Raw genomic sequence first — 25,704 nt, 5'->3', positions numbered from 1 at the left:
GGAATGGTGCTACGAAAAAAAGCTTTTGGAATTCTGTCTCCATGAGTTTAAATGCTACTGTGAACCTCTACCCACCAGCTAAGCATTCTGACAACCAAGGTATCAATGTAGCTTTTTCCACACTTTCTTATATTGCTCTTGGGTATCTCAAAATCTTTAGAACTCAAGAACTTGACAGATCTTTCTGTACCAGACACCGTGGCCACTCCTGGCCATGCAGCAAACCACTCCCTTCCCCCGCCCCCCCCCACCTTCCACTGGTAGGGAGAGCAGTGGTTCTGCTACTTGGCTAATTCAAGTTGCCCTTGTTCCTGTGGGAAGGCAGATGATGGCGAGTGTGGTGTCAGTGCTCCTTTATCACGGGGCCTGGCAACAGACCTCCTCTGATGGAAGGAAACCACACCAAGACACAAACAGTAGGGAGACATTCAGGAAGTGTGTTGGTGACAGAGCCTTCTTTTGAAAAAATCAAACCGCAAGTGGCAGGTTGAGGATACCACATTTTGTTTCTAGACATGGGGAGTTTACCCAGACGCAGCCATATACAGAGCTGGAGGACTCTTTTCCAGCAATGCAGGGGAATTACACAGTTTGAAACTGCAGCTGGCTTATCTGCAGTTTTAATGTTGCTTCTGAACTTGCTTAGTAAAAATTCCTCCAATTTCTACATACTTTAGACCGTAAACTCTCTGGTTTAAAAACTGTTTTACTATGTGTATGCTTAGTGCAGAACAATCAGGAATTCTCTTTAATTCTTGCTTCCTAAAATGTGCTTTCAAGGGTTTCTATTACAAACTGTACATTTCTCATACACACAAAAATGGACTGTGCAGCAAGGATTTTTTTTTTAAAAGCAGATGTGTACAGTCTTCTAGTATATATGTAATCTCTAACTTAATGGGAAAGTATTGCTCTGAAAAAGTGTAAAAAAATAATCACACCAGATTTGTCAGGCAAGTTTAAGTGACCATTATTTTCCTTCATAACAGTAAGTGTTTAAGTGCATGCCACTCTGAAAAAAACAATTTTTGTTTACCAAAGTAAACCACTTAATGAAATAGGTCTAGCAATATTTTGATTTATTAGCCTATTTGATAGTCACCACCTGCAGAAATTCAGAGCTTAGTTAAAAGTACTGATGTAACTCCAGCAATTACAAAACCATGTGTACATTACAGAAACAGATACTACCATATCCTACATTGTTTATTTTATGAAATATGGGAAAGCAAAAATCACTGTGGATTGCTAAGGCTCATCTGAAGTACTGCAGAACAAAATCCTCCTGCAGGTCTCGTGTATTGTGTGTAGATAGTAATGCACTAAACAGATCAGCACCCCTGGGTTAACTCACTGGTCAGAACAGTGATGTAGCAGGGTAGAGGGGCAATCCACAGCACAGATGAAATACAATCCCCCTTTTTTTTTTGCCCAGATTTTGGAGCCTACATACACTAATGAATGCACTATATTCTCTTTACTATTTTTGCTGCTATCTTTGAGGGGTTTATTTTGGTTTGGGTTTTGCTATTGTTAAATATCCAGAGGCAAACAGCAACACATACTCTGCCATCTTTGCGATTTGATTTGAAAGACAAGACAGAAAAGCTGGATTCAAACCTTCTTTTAACAGAGAGTAAATCCCAGGAAGAATCCCAGCAACTGCCTTGCTCATTCATGTTGTAATTTAAAATTACTCCCCGAAACAGCTATTTCTTCAAAACCACGCAGTTCTGTACAATCCTTCAGTTCTCAGCACAAGTTATCTACTTTTAAAGGTACCGTCAGCTCTAAGGCACTTTATGTTAGGGACAAAAAAATTTTTTTATATTATTGAAACTATATATTATATGTGACATATAATTTTCTCAAACACCAGATTTTATAAATTCTCCTGCTCATTGAATGCCTTTGCTCACAAGACTAACAAAACTTACAGTTTCAAAAATATATCCAGACTTCTTACTTGAACTAACTTTATTCCTACACCTGAAAGCCAACTCACTAACTCAAAGGACATGCAATCACATTACACAACTACTTACAGCATTATTTACACCATGATGCTCAAGGAAACACTGGTATTGCTACCACCTACTGCCATTCAAACTTGTACCATCTTCCAAAGAGACTTGGAAGTTTAACTGAAATTCACAGAAGAGCCCTATAAACACTACTGTTCTTTATTTCTTGTAAACACCACAGATTTTTGAATGCTTTGTCTAATAGTTTTTTGGGTTTTTCAGATTACCAACAATTTCTAGCTGTTGTGGTTTTGGGGATTGGTGGTATTCTCCATATTAATTTATCAGAACCATACACAGCCTCTCCTCTAAAAAGTAATATAAAATATACAGGTATCTTGTCCTGAAAAGGACACTTTCAGCAAGAACTCTTTTGAAAAGAACTCCAAACTCCTCTGATAATTTTTTAAGCAATGGGATATGTCAAAAGCCAAAGTTATGAATCAGAGAAGCAACTTGAAAGCTTTTTCATGGCATTTGGTATAATCAATTACACTGAATTCTACCTTAGCAAAACAGAGATGTCAGGATTCAGAGGATTCTCCATGGTAGTTTGATTTTTTCAGAACCAGTGATGAGAAAACAATGAAGTGAACTACACCTGTACCCCAAGGCACCCCACCCCGAACAGACAAATACTTGCAAACAATCTACTTATTTAACCAAATACTTGCTCATACCTCAGTAAAATTGACATTTTAGGAGAAAAAGTTTAGCAGAGAGTTGCAACTGCAAGTCTTCATCATCTAAAACTGCATCAATACTCTTGTACTATGGTCTCTATCTTGAGCACAGCTAGACTACACATAGCAGTGCTGAAGATTCAAACACAAAGGCTTGACAGATCAGACATATTTTTCTTTTCCACTAAATATGGAATCAAGCTCCACGACTCAGTGTTTATCTTTGAATCTCTTATTACCCTGAACTGACTCTTGTTATCTGGCAATCAATTACAGCTTTGAGTTGAAGAAAGATCAACAGCTTCACACATTGTCAGCTTTCTACAATGAAGATAAAGTTCATTATGCAGAAGCCAGATTCTTCTTAGAACAACTCTCCAGATTAGATTGAGGCCCCCCTCTTCTCCTGAATTCAAGGCCAGCACAAACCACCTTTCACTTAAGCGAAAGCCATACTGGTTTGGTCTGGTTTCTTTAACGCATTTATATGCATATAGCTTTTAATGCCAAAGCAAAATACTTCAACACAGAGACCTATCTGTTGAATAGAAATGGACAGTTCAACAATAGCCCAAATGTAAATTGAATTTCCTGACGTGCTCCTATTAGGCGCTCAGATTTTACGGTAACACACACAGTAGGAAAGTTATGCCTAATGTATTTTTAGGAACACTTCACATTAACATTGATAATATTGCCACCATGTAGTCTCTTCACTGACAGTAACATACTTTAGATCAGTAATCCTAATTAATATACAGCTAAAAGGGCAAGGGGTGAGAAAAGAAAAGGTTGGGGGTGGGGGTGTACACATTTTGAACAGAAGGAAAAGCAGGATGGAAAGCAGCTTTTTTTTTTGCCCCCCTTCCTTTTTTTAAAAAAATCAAGATTCCTTTAAAGGTATCAAACCAGACTTAGAGCTTGGTAACCACTGGTTAACAGCACTGCAATGCAATCCTTAAAGTCCTTAAGTAACTGTTTATTTCAATTTGGAATATCCTAAATTGCACTATCTCATTATGTTTATGCTCTAATAATTTAATTTTGTAACAATTGAGTATGACAGCTCTTGCCATTCTAGAATACATGTTTATCAGCAGGTAAAAGGAAAGCTTTAGAATATCAAATGCAAAACAGACTACAGAAAATTACTACAACCAGATTTTTAAACCCTTGAGCAATCTCTTAAAAAGAGGCCACACTACTACTTTTCTTCATTCATCAACATGAAGATGCATGTTGCCTCTGCATCCACGTATATTTCCTTTGAATTGAGCTATTATCTTGTTTCATTTCAGGAAAAAAAAAAAAAATCAACCCAGACCAAAAACAAACTGTGCACTCAACTTCATTCTTCCTTCTTATCTTTCTGAAACTCTGGACTTCCCCTATTGCGGAACCAACCAGAAAGGACTTTTTCATTTCCAGGAAAATAAGGTAATGAAGCTAATACTTCTGCCTCCAAGAAAACAAACTATTTGGTATCATGTAGTTAGGTAAATGTTAGCAAGTCACCATCATGTTTATCCAGATCTCTTCCAGATTAGACTTTATATATGCTTCAGTACCTTATAAAAGCCAATGGAGAATAAAGCGACCCAGAACAAGTTGTCAGTGAAGGAACAGAGGGAACACTAAAATACAAACCTAATCAAGTGAAAAAGCACGACAAACCAAAATACATTACAACATCAAACTGCATGGAGTGAATGCAAATTGTGACTTGTAAATTGGAACAAATGACACCCGTTCAACCTAAAGTAGAACATTTGGGCTGTCAGACTGAGAAATTAATAAAAAGACTCCAAAAGATTGACCTGTTCTGCTAAACAATGTCTTGAATAGTTTCTCTTCCACAGTTTTTTGGGGAGTCACAGAAAATAGAACTGGAAACAGCCTTGAAAACTACTAACATGCTAAGAAAACGAGTTGAGATGTTAGTATGATGGCATAAAGCCAAGCAGTTTTAATTTGAGAAGATTTAATTTCAAGGTAACAGCAAAAACACAGCCCATCCTTAGCAGAAGGCTTTGAAGTACAACACCACCTGAAGTCATTTAGTACCGCGGCCTCAGAAGTCAAGAAGGTCCCATTCAACCAATATCAGCAGTCAGAAGGGCAGACAGTAAGAGACAATCTCTGAGATTTAAAGTAAAACAAACAAACAAAAAAATCCCAAAACTATATTTACATTCTAACAACAGCTACATAACCAAAGCCTAGAGGACATAGCTTACCAATGTCCCAGCGTTCCAGCTCTTCCAAAACACTTACTAACAGCTACAGATAGTCTTGTAACAAAGTTAAACCTGGAAATTTAGAAATACTTTAAATGACTGACTTTCCAGTGAACAGGATTAACTTATTTTACAGAGGACTACATAGCTACTATAACCTCCAAACAACAGGTAACATGAAAAAGTTCAGGGGACTACATTCAAGTTGAAAACCTTCACTGTAGCCGAAGCAAACAGTGGCAGTTGATGAAACAGAAAAGGGTAAAACTCATGTTCAAGTGAAATTAGCTGTTTGAAAAGATTGTAAGAGATCAGAAAATCCTAATGAGAGACACATCTAAGCCCAGGGCCAGGAAAGAACACAATCCATTTAATTAATCAAGAGTCATTTTAAAGCACAGTGAAAATACAACATCTCTCAGCACCTGAGAACACTGAAACAAGTAACACAGCAGACACTTCTGTTTCCTAACAAGGACACCCCCTACCACTACTAAGGTCCCTACGTGAACTTAACATGCTTTTCTTACTAATCTAAACAGAGTTTTTATTCCACTAACTCATCCTTCTAAAATGAGAAAGACTGTCCACAAGAACAGGCAGTGAAAGGTGGGTAAGCAAAAGGTGACTACTGCTGACAGGAGGCTGAAGAGTAAAAGAAAGGAGGGAAAAAGCAGGATAATTAGCAGACAGATCAGGCTTTAATCTCCATAAAACCTGTGGGGGGATAAAATCTAACTGGAAAATTTTGGCCGAAAAAAGCACAACTATGGTAAATCTAACAAAGTATAAGAAAAAAAAAATCTCTATGAACATAAAAAGACAGCAGTTTTTGACAAGTATTATAAATTTATATCTGCTGATTACAGTTTGATAATTGCTGGATGCAAACTTGTTAAAATACAAAGCAGAGAATATAAGGTTTTTCTGATGGGGAGAAAAAAAACCACCCAAACACAGTAAACTTCTGACCTATTTCCCATGAACTAAAGAGTTAAAAAGGAAGTACATTTTGGATAGGTTGTTGGGTTACCTGGACTCCATCTTTCAAAATTAATTCTTCTGGTGTTGAAAGAACAGGAAAGTATTTCCTGTGTCCCTTCTCTCCCCAAGATGCAGCAGTCTATTTCCTTATGCAAGTCTTTTTAAAAATTACTGTAGTTTACTTTTTTAAAATGCTGTTTGAACACTGTTTATTTCACTTTTCCCAACAGTTCAGCAGTCCAGAAATCTGATCTAAAACGAAGAAAACTTTGGCTACTGGATAGATAAGTAATTTCCTGCAAATCATTCTACAACAGAAATAATTTCTCTAACACTAAAAAAAATTGTAATGATCTTTAGACTTCATGTCTGTGGTGCCAGTTTTTGGATTTCAATTTTCTGGCCAACAATCTGGAAAAGAAAAGGGAATTACAGAGAAATATGTTCCTGAGTGAACCTCTGCTAACACCTTTAAGAGAGACTTATGAATAAACCACTTGGGCCATCTCCAGATCGGCTAGGAGACATTTGTGGGTAACAATTTAAGAATGTTTAATTCTCCCTGCCTTTCAGCTGGGCGCTATAATCTAAGGATCTCTTGAGGATTACGTGTTTCATCAGATGGCTGTAGGAAGCAGAGGCAGAGATGAACTTACAAGTTCCCTACCAATGCCTTGATTTGGCCACAAACCAACAACATATTCTCCTGTGAGTGGGTATATGCCACAAGGATGGTATGCCACTCAGAACAGCTCATTCAGAGCTCAGGGAGTGATTCATAGGACTGAGAGGACGACAGCTCCCTAGGGTCTATTCCATTGTAATTGGGGCTAAACCAGGCATGCAACTATGTCCAAGGCAATATCCAGTAATGTCTCATTTCTGACTAGGCCCTCTACCAATCCTACTGGCTGGAAGTACAGCTGAATTGCTGAAAGCCACACGTGGCTAAAGAGCAATGCAGGGGCCTCCTGAAGCAAGGAAGAACTCAGATATTTCTGACTGACAGCATTTCCCCTATGTATTGCACACAAGTAATTGCGCTTTCCTTCAACACCATAGACAACAATTGCACAGATGTAAATACAACCTGTCTGAGCTGTACCACAGCACCCAAGAAAGACAATGTGCCACCACTAATGTAGGAAATAGAAAGACTTGAAAAGGAAAAAAAAAGAAATAACTTGATTGAGTACCATTAAAAATTACGTTCCAAACTTAAAAAATGATAATGTGCATGTCTATGACAGTTTTCAAGACTGAAGTCTGTCTAACAATTAATGGTGCTGATGGGTCTGAAAGCTACTGAAGTTTTTTTGCAACAATGACATGGTGTGTCTCATTTCAATCTTGTTCATTATTCAGAAAATAAGTCAACATTTATTTTTATTTGCCATGTGAAAACAAACAACAGGTCAGTTTTCAGCCAAATTTTTCTTTCTGCTAGCTTTTCCTGAAGGGATTCTTCACCAATCAAATTTTTCTCATCTTGCCCCAGAAATTATTATGCCATTATTTTTGCAGTGGGGTTTTTTTTCATATTAGTGATAGGAGTTGGCAAGTATGGAATAATTAATAAAGACATAGCACAGAACATTCAACATGGCATCTACCTATCCATTTCTGAAACTTTTAATATAACTCCATGTGCACTGTGTACAGGAAGCGTTAGCATAGCAAAGACTGCTATGAGCAACAGAACCACGACAAGGTCCTTCCTGAGTCTGTTGAATAATGCTTAATGTGATGAATGAAGGGAAATTAAGGAATGAAGGGAAAAAGGACAACTGAAAGAACATTTCCCCCTGTACTCAGCACTGGTGAGGCCGCACCTTGAGTACTGCGTTCAGCTCTGGGCCTCTCACTAAAAAGGACAATGAGATGCTGGAGCATGTCCAGCAACGGGTAACAGGGCTCATTAAAGGTCTAGAAAACATGTCTTATGAGAAGCAGCTAAGGCAACTGGGTTTCTTTAGTCTGGAGGATTTTGGGGGGACCTCATCAGCCAGGGAGGTGGTAGTCTCCCTTGAGGTGTTTAAGAGGTGTCTGAATCTGGGTGATATGGTTTAGGGGTTACAGTGATAGTGCTGGTTTGATGGTTGGACTGGATCATCTTCCAACCTTGATGATTCTATGAATCTCTAGTACTAGTATCTCAAATGCTGTTTATCTTGGAGTTGCCTCAAAAGCAGTGAGGAGGCTACATTTTGAAGACTGCTATCATTGTATTCTCCTCTCCTTTCCACACCTTAACTATTGAACTCAACAGATCGATTCATAGGCACTGTAACAGAAACATCTGCTGTGCCCCATTACAGAACAGTCCACTTGCAAGAAGAATTCCCCACATCCAAAATCCCTCTCCCTTCTAATCTCTTAAAAACAATATTATGCAATATCAGAGTGTACTGCCTGTGTCAAAATATCAAACTCCAAGATCCATCCCCGTCATGAGAGCCCTCCTATATCAACAAAACAGAAAAGTCACCACAAAAAATACACTACAGAAAAGCAGCAACAGTGAAAAATATCCCTTTTGGAAATGCCCTAATTTAAAAGACTTACTCTGAACTCACACAGCTAGGAGTTTAAATAATAAAGAATTTGCTAAAACCAGATATCTTAAGTTGCTGGCTACAATACCATATGCAAAACAAGCCTAACAAAGAAGTCAACGCTAAACATATACAAACCACACAGGTGATATCCTGAATGTGTTCATTAGAAGGAATGGTATTCTTTCCTTTGAAACTTGTTGCTATGTAATCTCAAGTGTCACATTTACCTGCTTTTTCCAAAGGCCTGGATTCCTCACTTGCAGTTGTTCTCTAGATTATTCCGAACTGCAAAGAGCAAGCAAAGAGCAAGCAAAGAGCAGGTTCTGATTTGGCAGAAGGATTTTGGTGGCTTTTCAACACCATCAACATCTACCATTTAATAGCAAACTGTCAGAGTCAGTGTTTCAAAGAAACAAGTAGGTTTGTTAACATAGTCCTGACTGACCATTTTGCACTCTTCATGCTAAAGACAGTGATACTGGAGATCAGGTTTATTACCTAGTTTTCTCTCACAGTCTAAAGTACTGCTCTAAGCATTTAGTCTATTTAGAACACATACTGTAGAACAAATGCATCTTCAGTAAAACTCATTTTTAATGACAGCATCTGATTTGAACATCTGCTACAGTGACAGAATAATCAGAGATACAAAGCCCTCTTTTAAAGTGCTTTTAATAAAGTTTTGTTCCAGACAACTGTCAGTTTTGGCAGCAACTGGATAGTCAACTAACACATCCTCCTCATGTTTCTTGTCATCTCTGACCACTACAGTCCATGTATGCATAAATGCGACACTAACCTCTCTAAAGTCTCTCAAAAAGCCTTAAACAATCACATCTAGGTCCCATGGAGCTTTCTTTTGGAAAGGAATGATTTATTACACAGTTGTAAGGTCAAAAGCAGTAACTTTTCTTTCTTCAGAGTTAAAAACAATGTTCTGGTTAAGAAAAAACAACAGTAAATGCATTGTTTCATGACCATATGCGACCAAGTTAGGAGAAAGGTTAAAAGAAAATATGATGGTGCCCCTTTGGGTTGCCTTTGTCAATCAAAAATAAAAAAGTCCTTGCTAGTGTCCCATTGAGCAGTATCAGTGTTGATGTATTATACTGTACTACTCCCACTGATCAATAAACAAATATACAATACACAGACAAGTTTATGCTTACTATCGCCCTATAAGGTAAGAAAAGCCTATTTATATTTTACAGAAAGTACCTATCATCTTGGACAAAGTTACACAAGACATCTGTGGCAGAACACTAAAAGACTGCCTGTCTAGGTAGCAAACATCTGCCTTGAACACAACATTATGTCAAGAGAGATAAAAACTAACAGCCTGGGCTGCACATATGCAGGTGACGTGCTGCCTGCCTATCTCTACCAGCTTCCTTTCCATCTATGTAGGGAAATCTGCAGCAATTACTGTTGCTTCCAGACAGTTCTGTAAAAGGTATCCAAACAGAAAGAGAGCAGCAGAATTTGCCCATTTCAGCTGCAAAACCAGATGCTCCCTGTCCCCTTGGGGAAGAGGCAGCAAGCAGGGAGAAGCACATTGCAAGTTCATGGGTCACTTGTTGGCGATGTAGACTTAACAGGTCACAAGATAACACCAGTTTTGTGATACTCTCAAAAACTGCATCCCATGCTGAACAAAAGCTTGCTACATTCCATCCCTCCATTCATTTCCATGATGAAAAGGACTAAAAGCAAGGAGCAGTCCTGAAGAAGAAACATCTACATAGAGAGATGCCAGAAAGTACAGCAAATTTCATTTGCTGCATTCAGTTATAAGGAAACAAACTGAGAGCTCTAAACGCCTGAGTCCACGAAATGGCTGTTCTGCAAGAATTTAAAATGGCACAGGCCTTTTGCACATATCAAAAATAAACAGTAGTTTCTGATATCTGAGGAAGGAGTGGAAAAGAAGTTAAAAGCGGAGGTCACCTATAGAGCAGGAAGAGAGCAAGCAATGTCTCTTACCACAGGGCTTTTCGTTCTCACCCTTGCTCCTCAGAAAAAGTAAACTATGAAGGAAGAAATATAAGTTGTGCAGCTTTTCCCCAAATAATTTTTTTTAAGTTATCCATAGAGCAGAAAGGCAGCCCAAACCCCCTCAAAAATTTAATAGAATAAATTTATCTTATTTTTCTGAGTTACAATACCAGTCATTTAGTATTTGAAAGCTGTATTTGTGTCAATAGAAGTGTATTTCGGTTGTTAATTCCCTGAACTTCCTAATCTCCTTAATTCTGTAGCTCCTACTGCCATTTCTACCCCCATGATCTTCAAAATCTCCCAAGCACAGCCAGCCCACTGACCCTCAAGGCAAGTGTTCTGCTCCCCAAAGCACACAGGACATAAATGGCTGACCACAGTACATAAATCTTAACCTATATTGTTCTTGCCATTACATGGCAAAGAATATGTTACAAATAAGAAATTAAACAAAAAAAAAATCCAGAGTCTTTACAAATATATTAATTTATTTCACTCACTACATTGTGATCAACTAAAATTTCAACCTCCATATAGTTTTAACATCAAACATGCAAACAACCTCATTACACATCTAAGATTAAACTGGAACAGTGAATTCACCGATTATAATCATAAGATTCATTAAATATTTTGGTTTTTGAACTATTTTTAACCATTTTAAGGAAAAGATATTAACCTCAAATAACACCATCAATTTCCTCCTTTCAAAATACCTGTATGGCTCACTCAGCATAGAAACTACAAAAAAATGAAACAGAAATAACTTAGCTAAGAGATTTAGACTCCAGAATCACAAGATCCACCAGAAACCACCACACCACCAGACAGCTCATGTATCAGGGATCCTGTCCCCTGTGCTGAGCAGACCGTGTTACCTGCGAGATGGCTTCCTCTTGGAGGCACCCTGCCTAGGTGGTGCTCAGAGAATCAGGCACCTAGATACTGTTCCTTAGGTTTTTGTGGGGTTTCTGGTTTTGGTTTGGTTTTTTGTTTTGTTTTTTTTTAATTTACAACTCAAACAGCAGCCTCTGAACTGACAAGACAATCCAAACTTCACTGCATAGGGGAAAAAACTCATTTCTTTAAAGTCCCCTATAGGGAGGAGCCTCTCAGAATATGACTACACAAATTACACACACACAAAGCTGACTTGCTAATGACTACACCTACATTTTCCTGGGACCTTGCAGCATTGCTCCCATTCTACAGGCAGAGAAAAAGTGAGACTTGTATGAAAGATGTGAATCAGCAAAAAATCAAATTTAAGGCTACGTGGGGAAAATATTTCAAACTTTTTACTCCTTCTTTCTACAGCACAGCTACAAAGCCTGTTGATACTAGGAGCATACATTGAATTCAGTTGTAACTTTGAGTACTGAACATTTTTAAAAACTCAGAACCCGCCCAGTTCACACACAAAGAAACATCCTATGTAATCATCTGTCAAAAATTCAGTTTTAGTGTTGCTCAGCATTATCATTAAAGAAATTTGCATTACAGGCATTTCTCCTATCCAGCATTCATTGCCTAATTTTAAACCAGCTTTCTTTTCTGCTATACTATCACTTTCATTCAAGTTTTAGAAAAAAACAGAAGGAATTCTCACTCCTTTCAACACCGTCCCTTCCTAAGAAGTGTCCATCTTGCTGGCTAAGTGAACCTCATAGAACAAAGTCTGCAATCATGTGAATAAAATTTCATAACGTAAATGCAGTTAAAGCCCTGAGGGCAACCAGAAATTGGAAAGAGCAGTTATAAGCCTTTGGTACTGCAAACTGAAAAACAAAATAATATTGTCAGGTATATATTCAAAACATACTTCAATACACCAGTAAAAATACTTCTGTGTAATTAGCATCATGCACCCTGTAGAAGCACCTGAACACTCCTAGTACTTATTGCCCTTTCCTTCTTAAAGGATAAGGATGTTATACTGCCTTCTGTGGACCACTGCAGGCATAATTTAAGCAAAAACAAGTGTGATTCAACATCCCCTCCCCAAGATGACAGAGCAGGATTTCTCCTTAAAATAGCTCACACCAGAGGCAGGGAAGGACCATGAAATTCCTTGGATGGTTAAAGTGGGTTTCATGGAGCCTACTTCCTGCAGCTGATTTGAGAGAGACAGAACAGACCGTGCTACCAGGAGGCAGCAGCACACTTTACTAACAGCTGACAAATCAGGATGCACATTTAACACAACTTATCCACGCTCCTGACTTTAGGGTATCTATTAACCACATGGAAAATGTTATAGAACTGAATACATCTATCACCAAACCTATGATGGACTTAATAGAGGATCCAGAACCAAACCAGGCTTACCACTATCAGTGAGAAAAGGCAAACAGTCCAAATGAGACCAGGGCCTCTACAGTCAGACACGGTAAAGGCCCTGATGAGTCTCCAGGTGCATGGGGGTACCTGACACACACACCACATGCCCACCTCAGCCGCCTGCTTTAGTGGCTATCTCAGTGACAAAAACACAACTCAAATTTAAGCACTACTCAAAGCAACTGAATAAAAACACACCAGCAAGGAGGAAGTTTCATTAACAGCAGTTCCCCAGAAGCACAAGCAGATGAGTTGGAGGCCACCCTCCTCATCCTGCCCGTGCCCAGTGGGAGCCATGGCCACCGGCAGGGCTGACACACACCATGCGCCCACAGAGGTGGCAGCCACGTCCTTGCAGCTATTGCATTGCCACAGGAAATATGGACATGTGATAAAGTCTACACACAGGAAAACTTCTAAATACAAGGTAGCAAATGTCAACTGAGTACACCAGGCAGGTTTTGGTGTAACTATTAAAATAAAATCAGTTTAGTCTCTAATGAAACCCTTTATATCCCTAATAGCTAGTCACACCAGTAGTTACTTGAAACACTAATTCACTGCTTTCACATAACAAAATATTGTTCTGCAAGTATTACATGCTAACATGGTTATTTACCAAATGAAAAAACTCCTACTAAAAATGCCTTATTTTTTCAGAAATAAACTTTTTCACTCACTACCTTTGGATCACTGACACAACAAACTCAATAGATTCAATGACTCAAAGCATTTCTAATAACCTGTCTTGACTTAAACCTAAAAAGTATGAGGAATTTCCATTACTGAGGACTGAATAAAATACTAACAAAATCTGTTATTTCCCCAAAATTTGGACCATTACCCACAACAATCTTAAAACTAGATTTTTGACACTTGAGATAAACCAACATTCCTCTCTAGTCTTTCCAGACACAAGCACCTGTGGTTGTGAACTCCTAATGGCATGAAGCACTCACCCTTGCTGTCAGCACTACAGCAGGAGAGCTCCCACATGGTGATGTGCCGAGGGATACAGGAGGAGAGACTCCCGGGCAGATCCTTGCGCAAGTGTGTCACCCAGCGCACCTCCAGAGGAAGATGGGAGATCAAATACCCGGCAGGTTCCTGCTCCTACCGTATCGACCCATTCCCTTTATCTAAGACTGTCCTCCCTCCAGCAATATCAACAGCATGCACAAATAAAAGCTGAGCAGGGGCACCACTGTTTAGAGAAGCAAAGGGGAAGCAGAGGAGCAGGATGAGACTGAAGGTCACCCTTGCGGCCCAGCACCAGTCACAAAGGGAAACTGGCAGTGGGAGGAGGCAAGCTGAGCGACCTGATCTAGGAGAGAGCACACACCCCACCCAGAGACAGCAGGAATGGTGGCACACTGCCAAATTCTGAAACTTCTGACAGTCACTGGTGCTGCTGCCTCATCACTTGCTTCCCTTAGAAAGACGGAATTCCAAAACCACAAGAATAACAACAAAAAAGTAAAAATAGCAGGTTCTTTCCTTTTTTTTTTTTGAACAAACTTAAAGAAAAAGATTTAAGGAAAACAGCAGGAAGGTAGTGTTAGATGCTGGCAGAGACTGGTGCCTGTTGGTTGCACTTCTCTAGAAGAAAAAAAAACAAGTGAAAGGCTCCAAGAGAATGTTGTGATTTAGCTAGGAGAACAAATCAGGTCAACTTTCAATTACACGATACAGAGGGGGAAAAAAACCAAAAACCATTGCTATTAAGGTAATTTACTGGAAATTATTTCACTGTTGTTGCTTCAATATTTCATATTCAAATTATGATATATGTTGCAAGTATAACAAATAGAGATAAATACAAGAAATACAATATTAATATATAATCTAATACACAACTAGGCTGTTGTGAACTCTACATGTTTCTGTTCATCTGTTTAAAAGTGAACTGCAATACAAAAAGCTAAAATTCATGATATGGCAAAACTGGCATGATTAATCCAGCTGCCAAATTTTGTAACATCTGCAGTAGTTATCAGGTTTAACAAAATTACAAATTTGAAAAAATGAAGCAAGTTTTTAAGAAATATGTAATAAGAAACAACAGAAAATTAGAACATTTTTACTAACAAGCAGTTGAAATCTTTGCATAAGCTTAGCTTGTTTAAGAGACTGCTATGGGGAATGCAGGGTCCTAACTACAACATTAGTATTCCTAATAACAAAACAGCTCATCAAGACAACATTTTGTGTGTATATAAAAGTGTGTACATGCAGGACATGTAAAATTGCCTCTTCCCTAATACTAACCACTTGCACGTTGTGGACATGTAAGCATGTATCAAACAAGCAACTGAAAAAAATATCATCTATGGATGCAGAATACAAAATACCATCTAACAAGGAGGACCAACATGACACTTGCCTTTCCTAGTTTGAATACTGATGTAACTCCTCTTAGGCATTATTTGTATCACAATCACTTAACAATACAATCTAATTATAAAGAGGCAATATGTAATCTGATAAGTAAATTAAATAAGCAATGAACTTCAAAAAAGCAATCACATACAGAGGCAATACCATGCACAGCAAAAGTGTTTTTAAAATCTCATTTAAAAATTTTAAACCTGCATCTCCAGGAACTGCTTCTATTTGAATCCTATGGTGACTGAAATACTAAAATCCCACTCCTCATAATAATCCTTCATAATACTAAGAAAAAAGGTACTATAACAACAATTACTCTACCTTATTCAAAGTTAAAGTCTGTAGAAAACTTACAAGAGAGCCTCTTACAGTAACTACTGAAACTAAAATGCAACATTAATAATCAAAAAGTTTCTAAAACATGTATCAAAGACACAGCAACCACTCCCAAACAGCCACCAGTTCAAGGAATAACTGATTTGTAAAAAAATGCCCCCAAAAAAACAACCCCAAAAAAAACAAACAAAAAATCTAGTAATACTGACAAAACTACTCTTTATAATCACCACTATCATAGTTAAAAAAATCACTTTAAGAAGATAATCACATTCCCTAAATATTACCACTCTTGGACATTCTACTGATGTTGAAGTGAATATTATTAATAATGTGTGGATTTTATTTTCAATTGCTTTATAATGAAAATATCAACTTATTAAAGGACATTACTTTTCTTACCACTTTTACTAGGAATAACCTAAGAAATAACAAATGCTATAACGTCCCTGAGGACAAAACTAGCCACGAAGAGGGCATTAGTGTGCACACATTAAAAAACTGGCTAAAGTACTGCTGCAAAATTTAGGACAAAACGTGGAACCTATGTGAGAACAAGTATTAACTACAAAAAACAATATTTACCAAATACAGCTATGCAGTGTACCGGCCTGACTAGTCTAAGCCACAGGAGTGAAAAAAAGAAGTATCACAAATCCTACTTGTAGCATCATCTGAAACTGTCTCCACAGAATCAAGAGGCCAATGAGTTCCATAGTGGAGAACAGAAATGGTAAATACCTCTGCTGTTAAATCTACATGATCCCAAGGGCATCAGAGACCCAGAGAGTGAAGATCAGCATCTAAATTATATTCTTTCAGACTTGCAGGACTTATGAAAAGTAACTTATATATTTATTTGTAGCATTACTTTCCAATTTGTTGCCCTTAAGCATACAGTTTAGAAGTTCTATTACTTACAAAAAAGAAAAAAAACTTGCAATCCACCAAAAGCTACAGCTGCAAGACACGGTGACTGAAGTATCTAAATGCTTTTAGCTCAAGGTACAGTTGAAAATTAAATAGCCAAAAGGTTGGGTGCATCATACAACAGATTTTTCTAAAAGCATCAGGATTTCCTGTTATTCCTAAAAAAAAATATTTTTTTCTTTTTTTTCTCTTACAAGTATAGAACTATTAGAAGTCCATAGAAAGGGAATCTAGTACTCGCCAATTCCCCAAATAATTATGGTCAGGCTTTATTTCCTGTAAAAGGCACTTGAGTTTCTTACCACCATCCTCATTTCTTAAAATCTGAAGTACAGAGTGCTTTGTTCTTAAGGACATTATAAAGAAAGCACTGTAGCCTTTAAGTTTCCACCCACCTAAAACTGTGCAGATATGATCAGGCAAGATACATCGCTTAATGCTCCTGCTGCCACCTCTCAGCAAGCAGAGGTGGTCCTAGGGAATACCAACCTCCTCTCTGATGTTCTGTTTCACGTAAAAGCTCCAGTAAATTAACTTTCCCACTCTAAATTGACCAGATTCCCATCACAGTCATGTAGCCACTCAACAACCCCTAGCTTTTCCTCTAAATCCTTGGAGGACAGCCTTGCAGCCTCTCCAGCTAAAGCTATTGAGCACAGGGCGGATAATTTTTCTTATTTGTGTATTTTAAAAATACGCTCCAGCATTAAATGTTTAAGCTAAGCTTGGAGCGATAAGAATCTCCAGTGAGGTTTAAAGTTTATGATCTATTAAATTCATACAAGGGAAAAACACATCCAAACGTTATAAACTTTAATGCTCTGCTGGCAGCCAAACCATCACATCATGGGAAGCTGCTGGTGAGCCGCCTGAATCAGAGTTCTGAAGCACTTGATCAGCTTTCACCAGGAACTACTTCTGCCATTTTCATTTGTTCAACCATTTCAGCAGTTGGTTCAGAACTGGTAAAGAGCAACTGACAATTCAGAAAGGAGGAAAGGCTGGCTTTCTTTTCCAAATGATGAACAAGAAGGAATGGTGACTGGATTTGATCTATTAACTCCAAATCTCACAAGGCACAGCGACCAGAAAAAAAATGACTCATTTTACAAACAACAGACAATTCTACTTAATCTGGTTTAAATGCAAAACACATTTGGATATATTTGTTTCTTCTATGTATGTAGCACAATTAGGATTCATTTTACTTAGCTAACAAAGTAAGCTAAAAGCTGTCTAAAGTATGGGGAATTATGTTTCTTAAACATTAAGAATCTAAGCTGCATAACTACCTAAATAAATGCATATAGATGTGTATCCTCCCACCTAGCAAGAGGTATGATCAAATTAGACCAATTAGAATCAACTTTTCTTTAGGAAAAATAATTAAGCACAAATGCAAAATAAAATTAAAAACAATTATTTAATCAGGGTTTCCTGTTCACTGATTTAAGTCATGATTAAAATTAGTAATATAGTCACTGATTTCAGTCAATCCCTCCAGCATGGACCGACCCCGAAGGCTCGCACAGTCCCAGCCTTTCCCCAGCATCTTCAGCATGTCCAACCTCATTTAGGACCTTCTGCTCCATTCTTCTGAGACTAAGTTTGACTGAGGTGGATTAAAGCTTACAAGCTTTAATGTTCCTGCCACGTACCACATCCTCACCAGGGAAAGGCTGGTTGACAGGACTTTTCTGTTGGCATATCCCAGCATTCTGCTCAGGAATGAAAGAAAGGAGTAAGACCTCCAGAGAGAAGGTGACTGGGAAGGAAGTAGACCCTTACTTCCTATCCCAAATGGAGCATCTCAATAAGGATGGAGTCACGATGATAGGAAATGTAGGATCCAAAATACCTTCTGATACTCACTAACACTTCCCTACTGCTATAGAACTCGATCATTAAGTACTGAACCTAAAGTGATAAAGTGCAGTACTCCCTCCTTGTTATCTTCAGCTACTATTAGGAGTTTTCCACTTGCAAGTCCTCATGAAAAAACTGGGTTCTATTATGGCAGCCAGCTTCTGTTTAACTGCTCTCCAACGATCACAACTGAAGTACTGGCATTCTCAACAGAAACCCTGACCACTCTTCTTCCCCTACCCACCTTAATATCCACTCAGAGCAACCTGGCAAACTAAATTTCCCTTTTCCTATTTTACGGCTGAAACACACCAAGCCAAATAGAAGGAAGTTTATAAATACAAAGCTTTTCTTCCTCCCACTTGTGTGCTTTTATGCTTTTTAGCTACAGTTCAGGAAATACTCTACTTCATAAACACAATTTACTAACTTCAGCATTTTTTCTTGTGTAAAAATCTCAGCATGGAAGCAAAAAATTTAGTATGGGAGTAAACTGCAAGTACTACTTCAAAACACAACCTTATACCAAGAATACAAAAGTATAAAGGATTATTTAAGCTTGTCATATTTCCATAATCTCAATTCTTAAGGTAGCAAAATTCTATATGATGCATATATATAAAGTAGTCTTTCTCAGAAGTCCCAACAGTATTTTGCAATCGTTTAGGATTACCAGGCTCTAAGAAAATCCAAAGAAATGTCAAGACTAAAGAGTAATTGCAGACCACAGTTATTACTAATAAGCAAGTTTACTTCAGCTTGATTAAGAAAAAAAATTACTTGCTGAAAGAAAAAGCAAACAAGAAGAAAACATATAGAGAAAAAAAGAATGAGAGAAATAGCAAGCTTTTTATTTGAATGGAGATAATAATAAATAAGTATAGCCTGTCCTTAAAGATATCAATTCTCTTTCCATTTAAAATGGAATAGGTTAACGGGAAATTCCATTCTGGGCAGCTTAAAACAGAATTAAAACAAAACAATCAGCCAAGTACTAATTTGCTCTATTCGCTACAATATTGCCTTACAGAAAACCAGATTCAAACAAGGATCCATATTAAAAAAGGTCATCTTTTCCCATTTCTCATTTGGACATGCTACAAGATCTTGTAAGAATCTGGCATAAGCATCAGCTTACCATGAGAAACTCATCTTCAAGAAAGGCAGAAGCTAGAATTTCTATGTATCACTACCAGCACAACATTAGGTCTCACACAACATGCAACATGCTACAGCCAGCCTAAATAACCTTTTATGATTGCTTTGCTCATTCTGAGTAAAAATATACCACTGTTTTTAAATTGAAAGTGTTCCCATTCTTGTCTGCTCCCCTATAAACTGGCCGAATTCATAAAATGTTCAATCTACACTTGAAAGATAAAAAACAACTTACTAAGAACTTACTCATAAAGCAAATAAAGCAGCTGAGGTTTTATACTACAAGCAAACAACAGAAAACGACAACCCTGGAAGTTTTAAAAAGGTTCAGGGCTATGTCCATGGACTAATACACTGCACATAGCACAGGGGACATAACCTGACACCTAGAAACATTTTCTGGACTGAAAACTTAAGGAGGAAATAAACTGTACCTTTATGCTCAGACAGACAACCACTATCCCAATTTAGATAACAATAAATACAAATATGAGACATTTATCAAACTTTAGGAAAAAAAATGTTAGCAACAAAATTTGCTATACCTACAACATTAGTTCTTCAAAGACTGTCAAATACATGTCATAAGTTTATTTATCACTTTGCCATCATATATCAATTTGGGCTCAAATTTGAAAACTGAAATTAGCATTCCTGTTGCGGTAATTCGAAGTTCTATTTGGCATTCTATTTTGCTTTTAGTGAAGTGCTGAAAGCCAACAGCACACACAAAAAATAATTTACAAAGCATTATGCTTGATTGCCAGATACTACAGCACTGCCCAGTGAGCCAACCATGTCCTGGGCTGCATCAAAACAGTGTGGCCAAGAGGTTGAAGGAGGTGATTCTGCCCCTCTACTCCACTCTGTTGAGACCCTACCTGGAGAGCTGTGTTCAGCTCAGGGGCCTCAACATAAGGATGTGGACCTGCTAGAGGAGTCCAGAGGAAGGCCATGAAGATGCTGAGAGGGCTGGAGCATCTCTACTATGAAGACAGGCTGAAAAAGTTGGGGCTGTTCAACCTGCAGAAGAGAAAGCTCTGGGGACACCTTAGAGCAGCCCTCCAGGACCTTAAGGGGCCAACGAGAAAGCTGGACAGAGACATTTTACAAGGGCATGGAGGGACAGGACAAGGGACAATGGCTTTAAACTGAAAGTAGGTTTAGATCAGATATTAGGAAGAAATTATTTACTGTGAGAGTGGTGAGACTCTGGAACAGGCTGACCCTCTGGTAATTGTGGCTGCCCCATCTCTGAAGTGTTCAAGGCCAGGTTGGACAACCTTTGAGCAACCTGGTCTAGTGGAAGGTCTCCCTGCCCATGGCAGAGGGGTTGGAACTAGGTGACCTTTGCAGTCCCTAAACCCATCTATGAAATCTCTTCTGACTCTGCCTTGTCAGTGATAGCCTGAACATTCCCCGTTTAAGAAAGAGCACTTTCCAGCTATGTGCTTTGGTGTTTTTAGTTACACACATAAAGCAGACAAAAGTCAAGAAACTTCAAACAGGAAGTTGAGTGACTGCAATTACGTGAACTATGGCACAAGATTTATCTACAGAATCAAACATACAGTATGTAAAATAATACTGCATAACAGTCCTCCTAAATTCCTGATAGCATCTATTACAGACTCTTGAATAAGTGACCACATATACCACAAATAAGTCATAGGCATGTACGACAATTGACAGAATGACAGCCATTTAGAAGCTATACTAAAATGTAAACAAGAGACAGTTCTTATACAATAAAAGTGTACAGATATTATTGTGTTCAAGTCCATCACAGTGCTTTCATTTTAAAACCTTAAAACATATATTCAAATCAATACAGCTAAGCAATGATGCCACTCTAAGTAAAGACACAGAAGATAACAGCCAATAGAAAACGTTGCTGCAACGTTGCAGCGCATTTTAAAAGACTGAGATATTTTTAAAATATTATTTTCCCCCATGTTTTCCATGTAGTCTCTTTTGATACTGGCACAGCATTGGAATTATTTTTTTTCAAATAACTTTGTGCAATAGTTACATATATGTGAGCTTTTCTTTTTGCTTTATCCTTATGACATATTCAGAGAATATTTTTAGCACATCCTAAATCAGGGTGCTGGGGGTTTCTGTTCTTAATAAACCAGAACCTTTAAATGTCCATATGAGACAGGTGGGCTCATACCAAACCTTCATAGTGGATCACAGGTGAGGTCAAATTAACCACAGCACACGCGATACACTGAAGGCAATATGAACATAACTCTCACAAAGGCCAACCAAAGGGATTTGAATCCACAAATGAGAAGGCCATGCCGGATGACAAGCTCTGCCCAAGCGCCAAGCGTGCTGTTATCTGTAAATATTACCCACTCAAAACAGGCCCAGGTTTTGAGGCATTAGCAGTGATGCAGCTGATCCAGTATGGGCCGGCAGCCCTGCGCACTGCTCCAAAACTCATAACCTCCACTAACATCACAAGGTGTCACAAGTTCAGAATTGATGATGGCACAGGCTCCTATAAACACACTGCACTGCAAATTTTGCACGCTTATTAGTTTGACCCAGTATCATTCTTTCACATACACAAGCCAGTGTCTATGAACATACTGACATGTATATAATTTCAGAGCCTACTGCTTACAGGCAAGACAATTGTAAAACGTACATACATAAAGTAAGCTGTGCTGATAACATCTCACGAGCATGAACGCAAAACATAAACCCAAGCATGGCTGGCAGCTTATGCTGATTTTCAAATAGAGCTACCTAGTGAGAACATACAAGTAATGTGACCCAGGAACACCGTGCAAATACAGCACATTATAGTACCAAGCAAACACCAAGGTTTTAATCACTCTGTAACCCCTGAACCTGTATCAGAGAATGTAAATTACAGTACCCAGAAAAATCCAACAGCATGAGCCATAAGAAAGAAAACTGTAAAAAGCATCATCATCATCATCATGTTAAAAATTAATTTCACAAAAAAATGTTTTTCCTCGTCTAAATAGAGGTAGTCATGGATCACCATTTTTTGTTAAAATAAACAGATACGTAATTTATGCTGCAATAGTAATTTCAAGCTTATACAGCAAGTATTTGAATACACCCGAAAATATCCTATGTATACATATTATATGCACGCATATTCATAACAAGAGTTGCAACACCGAAGAAACCTACTCTCAGTAAACTTAAAACTACGAATTTGGCTGGTGGTTGTCGTTTTTCTAAGAGCTTCAGTTTCCCAGACAAGACGAGCACAAAATGCCTGCCACTTTACTCAGCATCTTTAACATATACCATAATTCCTTCCCAGGTATTTTCTAGAGCATTTCATGTCAATCTACCTGCAGGAGCGTGTGCAAAAGTGACACCGAGTGATACAAGTCTGACAACTACTGGCGTGGAAAATGGGAGAAACCGGACTGCATTATACGTTTTCAGGATGTCGAATCCCTGTTACCACGTCCTTACATCGCTTATCAACCAAAAAAACCCCCAACAAACCCCAAAAAGCAAGCAAGCAAGCGGCTACAGGAAGACCTGAAAAACAAAGACTCCCCGTCTTCGCTATTATTTCTATTTTAAGTTAGCAAGTTTCCTGCTTGGGCAATGACGTTCTGCAGATGCTGCAAGAAACGCTACATGGTAATCATTAAACTGGGGCAAATCAAGTAAAATTATACAACTGCTCGGTATGCAAATATCTGTGCATAAAAGTTCTCCTCCGCCACTAACCGGCGTTCAGCAAGTAGTTATTTTAGCTAAAAGCGCCGAGCAATTCACTAGCTGTATAACTGCTACATCTTGTGGCAACACATTTCAACACAGGGAGGAAAAGCAGACAATACCCGAAAGGGAACAGCGAAGGGACTTGTTTGCTCATAACCTTCATACAGATATTCCCTGCAAACACCCACAACACCCTGCTGTCGCTGTCGGTGTAACACAAGAGGGGAGGAGCAGGGGAGGGAGGAGAAAATATTATCATCGAAGGCGTGATGGAGGACAGGAGAAAGTTGCAGTCATTTCGTGGCGGCCGCAAGGCGCCCTGTCACTTCTGGCCGCAAAACCGGCCGCCCCCGAGGGCGACTTCCCCACGGGGACGAACCTCCGGTGTCGGCCCCTCTCTCCTTCCCACCTCCATGATGCCAAAAGTGCCCGACTCCCTCCAGCGACAACAGCCGCATCCTCCGGCGCAGCACTTCTACTTGGCCGCTGGCGGAGGGGAGCCTATTTCGGGGAGGACGCGGCGAGCGGCCGCCCGAGCCGGGAGCGGCGGCGGCCGGCCCGGGAACGGAGGGAGCGCGGCCGGTCCCGCTGCGCGGCCCGGCGCGGGGGGGAACAACGAGGCGCCGCCGCGCTGACGAGCGGGCGGGGACGGCCGGGGCCCCCTCGCCCAGCGCCCGAGGCTCCGCTCACCGCCGCCGGGCCCAACGCTGACCCCGCACCGCCACCGGGGTACCGACCTCTCTCGCCGCCGCTCCCCGCCAGCCCGGGACCGACCTCCGGCGGCGGCCACCGGGCCCCTCCCCGAGAACCGGGCCCCCCGCGCGGCCCCGCGGCGCGCTCGTTACCTTCCTTGGGCGCCTTGCCGGGCGGCGCGCCGTGCAGCTGGGAGGCCGCCGCTGCCGCGGAGCAGCCCTGCAGGCTCGGTGGGGACGTGGAGAGCCGGGACCAAGATGGCGGCCCCTCCAAACTTCCACTGCTACTTTGGACACTCATCAAGCTACTTTCCTGGAGCCCGGCAGCCGCCGGGGGCGGCGGGGGAGGCGGCGCGGCGGGGGGACACCCAGCGCCGCGCTCATGGCCGGGGGGCCGGCCCGACACCGGCGCGGGGAGGCCGCCGGCAGGGAGCGAGCTCCGGAGGCAGGCGGGGCGCGGGAGAGACGGGGCGCGGGGCCAGCTCAACCTGCCCGCACCTCTGCACTGCGTCGCCGCCGCCGCCGAGCAGCCGCCTGTGTCTGAGGCCAACCTTCCCCGCCGCCGCCGCTGCCGCCGGGGAGGGGAGGGGAGGGCGCAGGCGGGGAGGGGTCATGCGCAAACACGATCGTGAGCCGAGCGAGCGCCGCGCTCCGCCGGCGCCCAGCCGAGCCGGAGCCGCCCAGGGGCGGCGGGAGGGGAGCGGCGCCCGCCGCGCACGCACCTGCCCCCGGCCCCGCTGAGCGGCGCGGCCGTAGCGCGCCGGCGGCCCCTGCCCCCGCTCCTGCCCCGGCCGGCCCGCAGCCGCCCCCCGGCTGACCCCCGCTCCCAGCGCACGCCCGTCCCGCGGCGGTACCTCCCCCCCGGCCCAGCGGGCACCTTGCGCGCCGCGGGCAGCGCTCCGCCGGCCGCCACGGCCCAGCCGGAGGCGGCTCCCCCGAGGCCGCGGCGCTCCCCTCCGTCCGGGTGTCCTCGGCGGCACGGTCCGCCCGAGCCTCCGCGCCGGCCGCCGCGCCTTCTCGCGCGCCCCGCCGCCACGGCCATGGTGCTGTCGGGGCGGGGCGGCGGGGGCGGGAGCGGCGGCGGGGCCGGAGCCGGTACGCGCGGCTGCCGGGGACGGGGCCGGGGCCGCGCCGCCCGGCACCACCTCGGCGTGCTGCCGTGCGAGGCCAGCCCAGCCCGCGGCCGCGGGGAGTGCGGGCGGCAGCGGAGGCGCTGGGCCGGCGCCTTCCGGCACGGTCCAGGTGAGCGGTGTTTCGGCAGCATCTCCTCCGCCCGCTGTCAGGCGCCTGCCGCATCGCAGTGCTTTTCTTTTCCCGGACAGGATGGTGTGGCGGCGGAGAGTCGGGGGGACCTGGGAGAAGCTGAGGTCCCGAGGGAGAGGGCTTTGCTCGCCAGCCTTCTAGAGCTGGAGCTCCCATCAGATGAACTGGAAGCCGGGCAGGAGCCATGTGCCAGGCCCACCACCACTCACTCGCCTCACCAACGCAGCTGGGCACCAACCCAGACCTGGGCATCTTTGAAAACGTTCCTCTCTGCCTTGAGTTTAGAGTCTAAAGTGAAAACTTAGCTGACTGTAAACACATTTTTCAGTTTTTCCTTCCTTAAAACTAACATAGTCATCACTGAGAACGTGAGATATATGGAAAGTCAGTTTTGGAACAAAACCTATTAATTTACCAGTGCAACTTAGGTATAACAATAACTTTTTATTATTTAAAAAAAAATAACGGGTTGCAGATATATTGCATTTTGCATAGATGAAGAATATATTCATCAGTCA

The 25,704-nt window shown here is 41.2% G+C and overlaps 1 protein-coding gene across 3 annotated transcripts in view; it reads right to left on the bottom strand.

Moving 5' to 3' along the window:
• The window catches only part of TLK1 (tousled like kinase 1), a 68,885-nt gene extending 43,974 nt beyond the window's left edge, over nucleotides 1–24,911 (bottom strand). Inside the window, exon 1 of one of the 3 annotated variants that reach the window (XM_064660854.1) lies at nucleotides 24,801–24,911. Coding sequence is in view for 2 of the 3 variants with exons in the window: in XM_064660853.1 (XP_064516923.1) it covers nucleotides 24,077–24,224 (148 nt within the window). In the remaining variant the exon portion in view is untranslated. Of the gene's footprint in view, nucleotides 1–24,076; nucleotides 24,452–24,800 lie in introns of those variants that run through there. The other 2 variants (XM_064660853.1, XM_064660852.1) reach the window with 2 other exon arrangements.
• Between the last annotated feature and the right edge of the window lie 793 nt (nucleotides 24,912–25,704).

Source organism: Pseudopipra pipra, chromosome 7 (genome assembly GCF_036250125.1).
Source record: "Pseudopipra pipra isolate bDixPip1 chromosome 7, bDixPip1.hap1, whole genome shotgun sequence".
Classification (NCBI taxonomy): Eukaryota; Metazoa; Chordata; class Aves; order Passeriformes; family Pipridae; genus Pseudopipra; species Pseudopipra pipra.
Note: the sequence above shows the minus strand (reverse complement) of the source record. Positions and strands in the feature narration are given on the sequence as shown.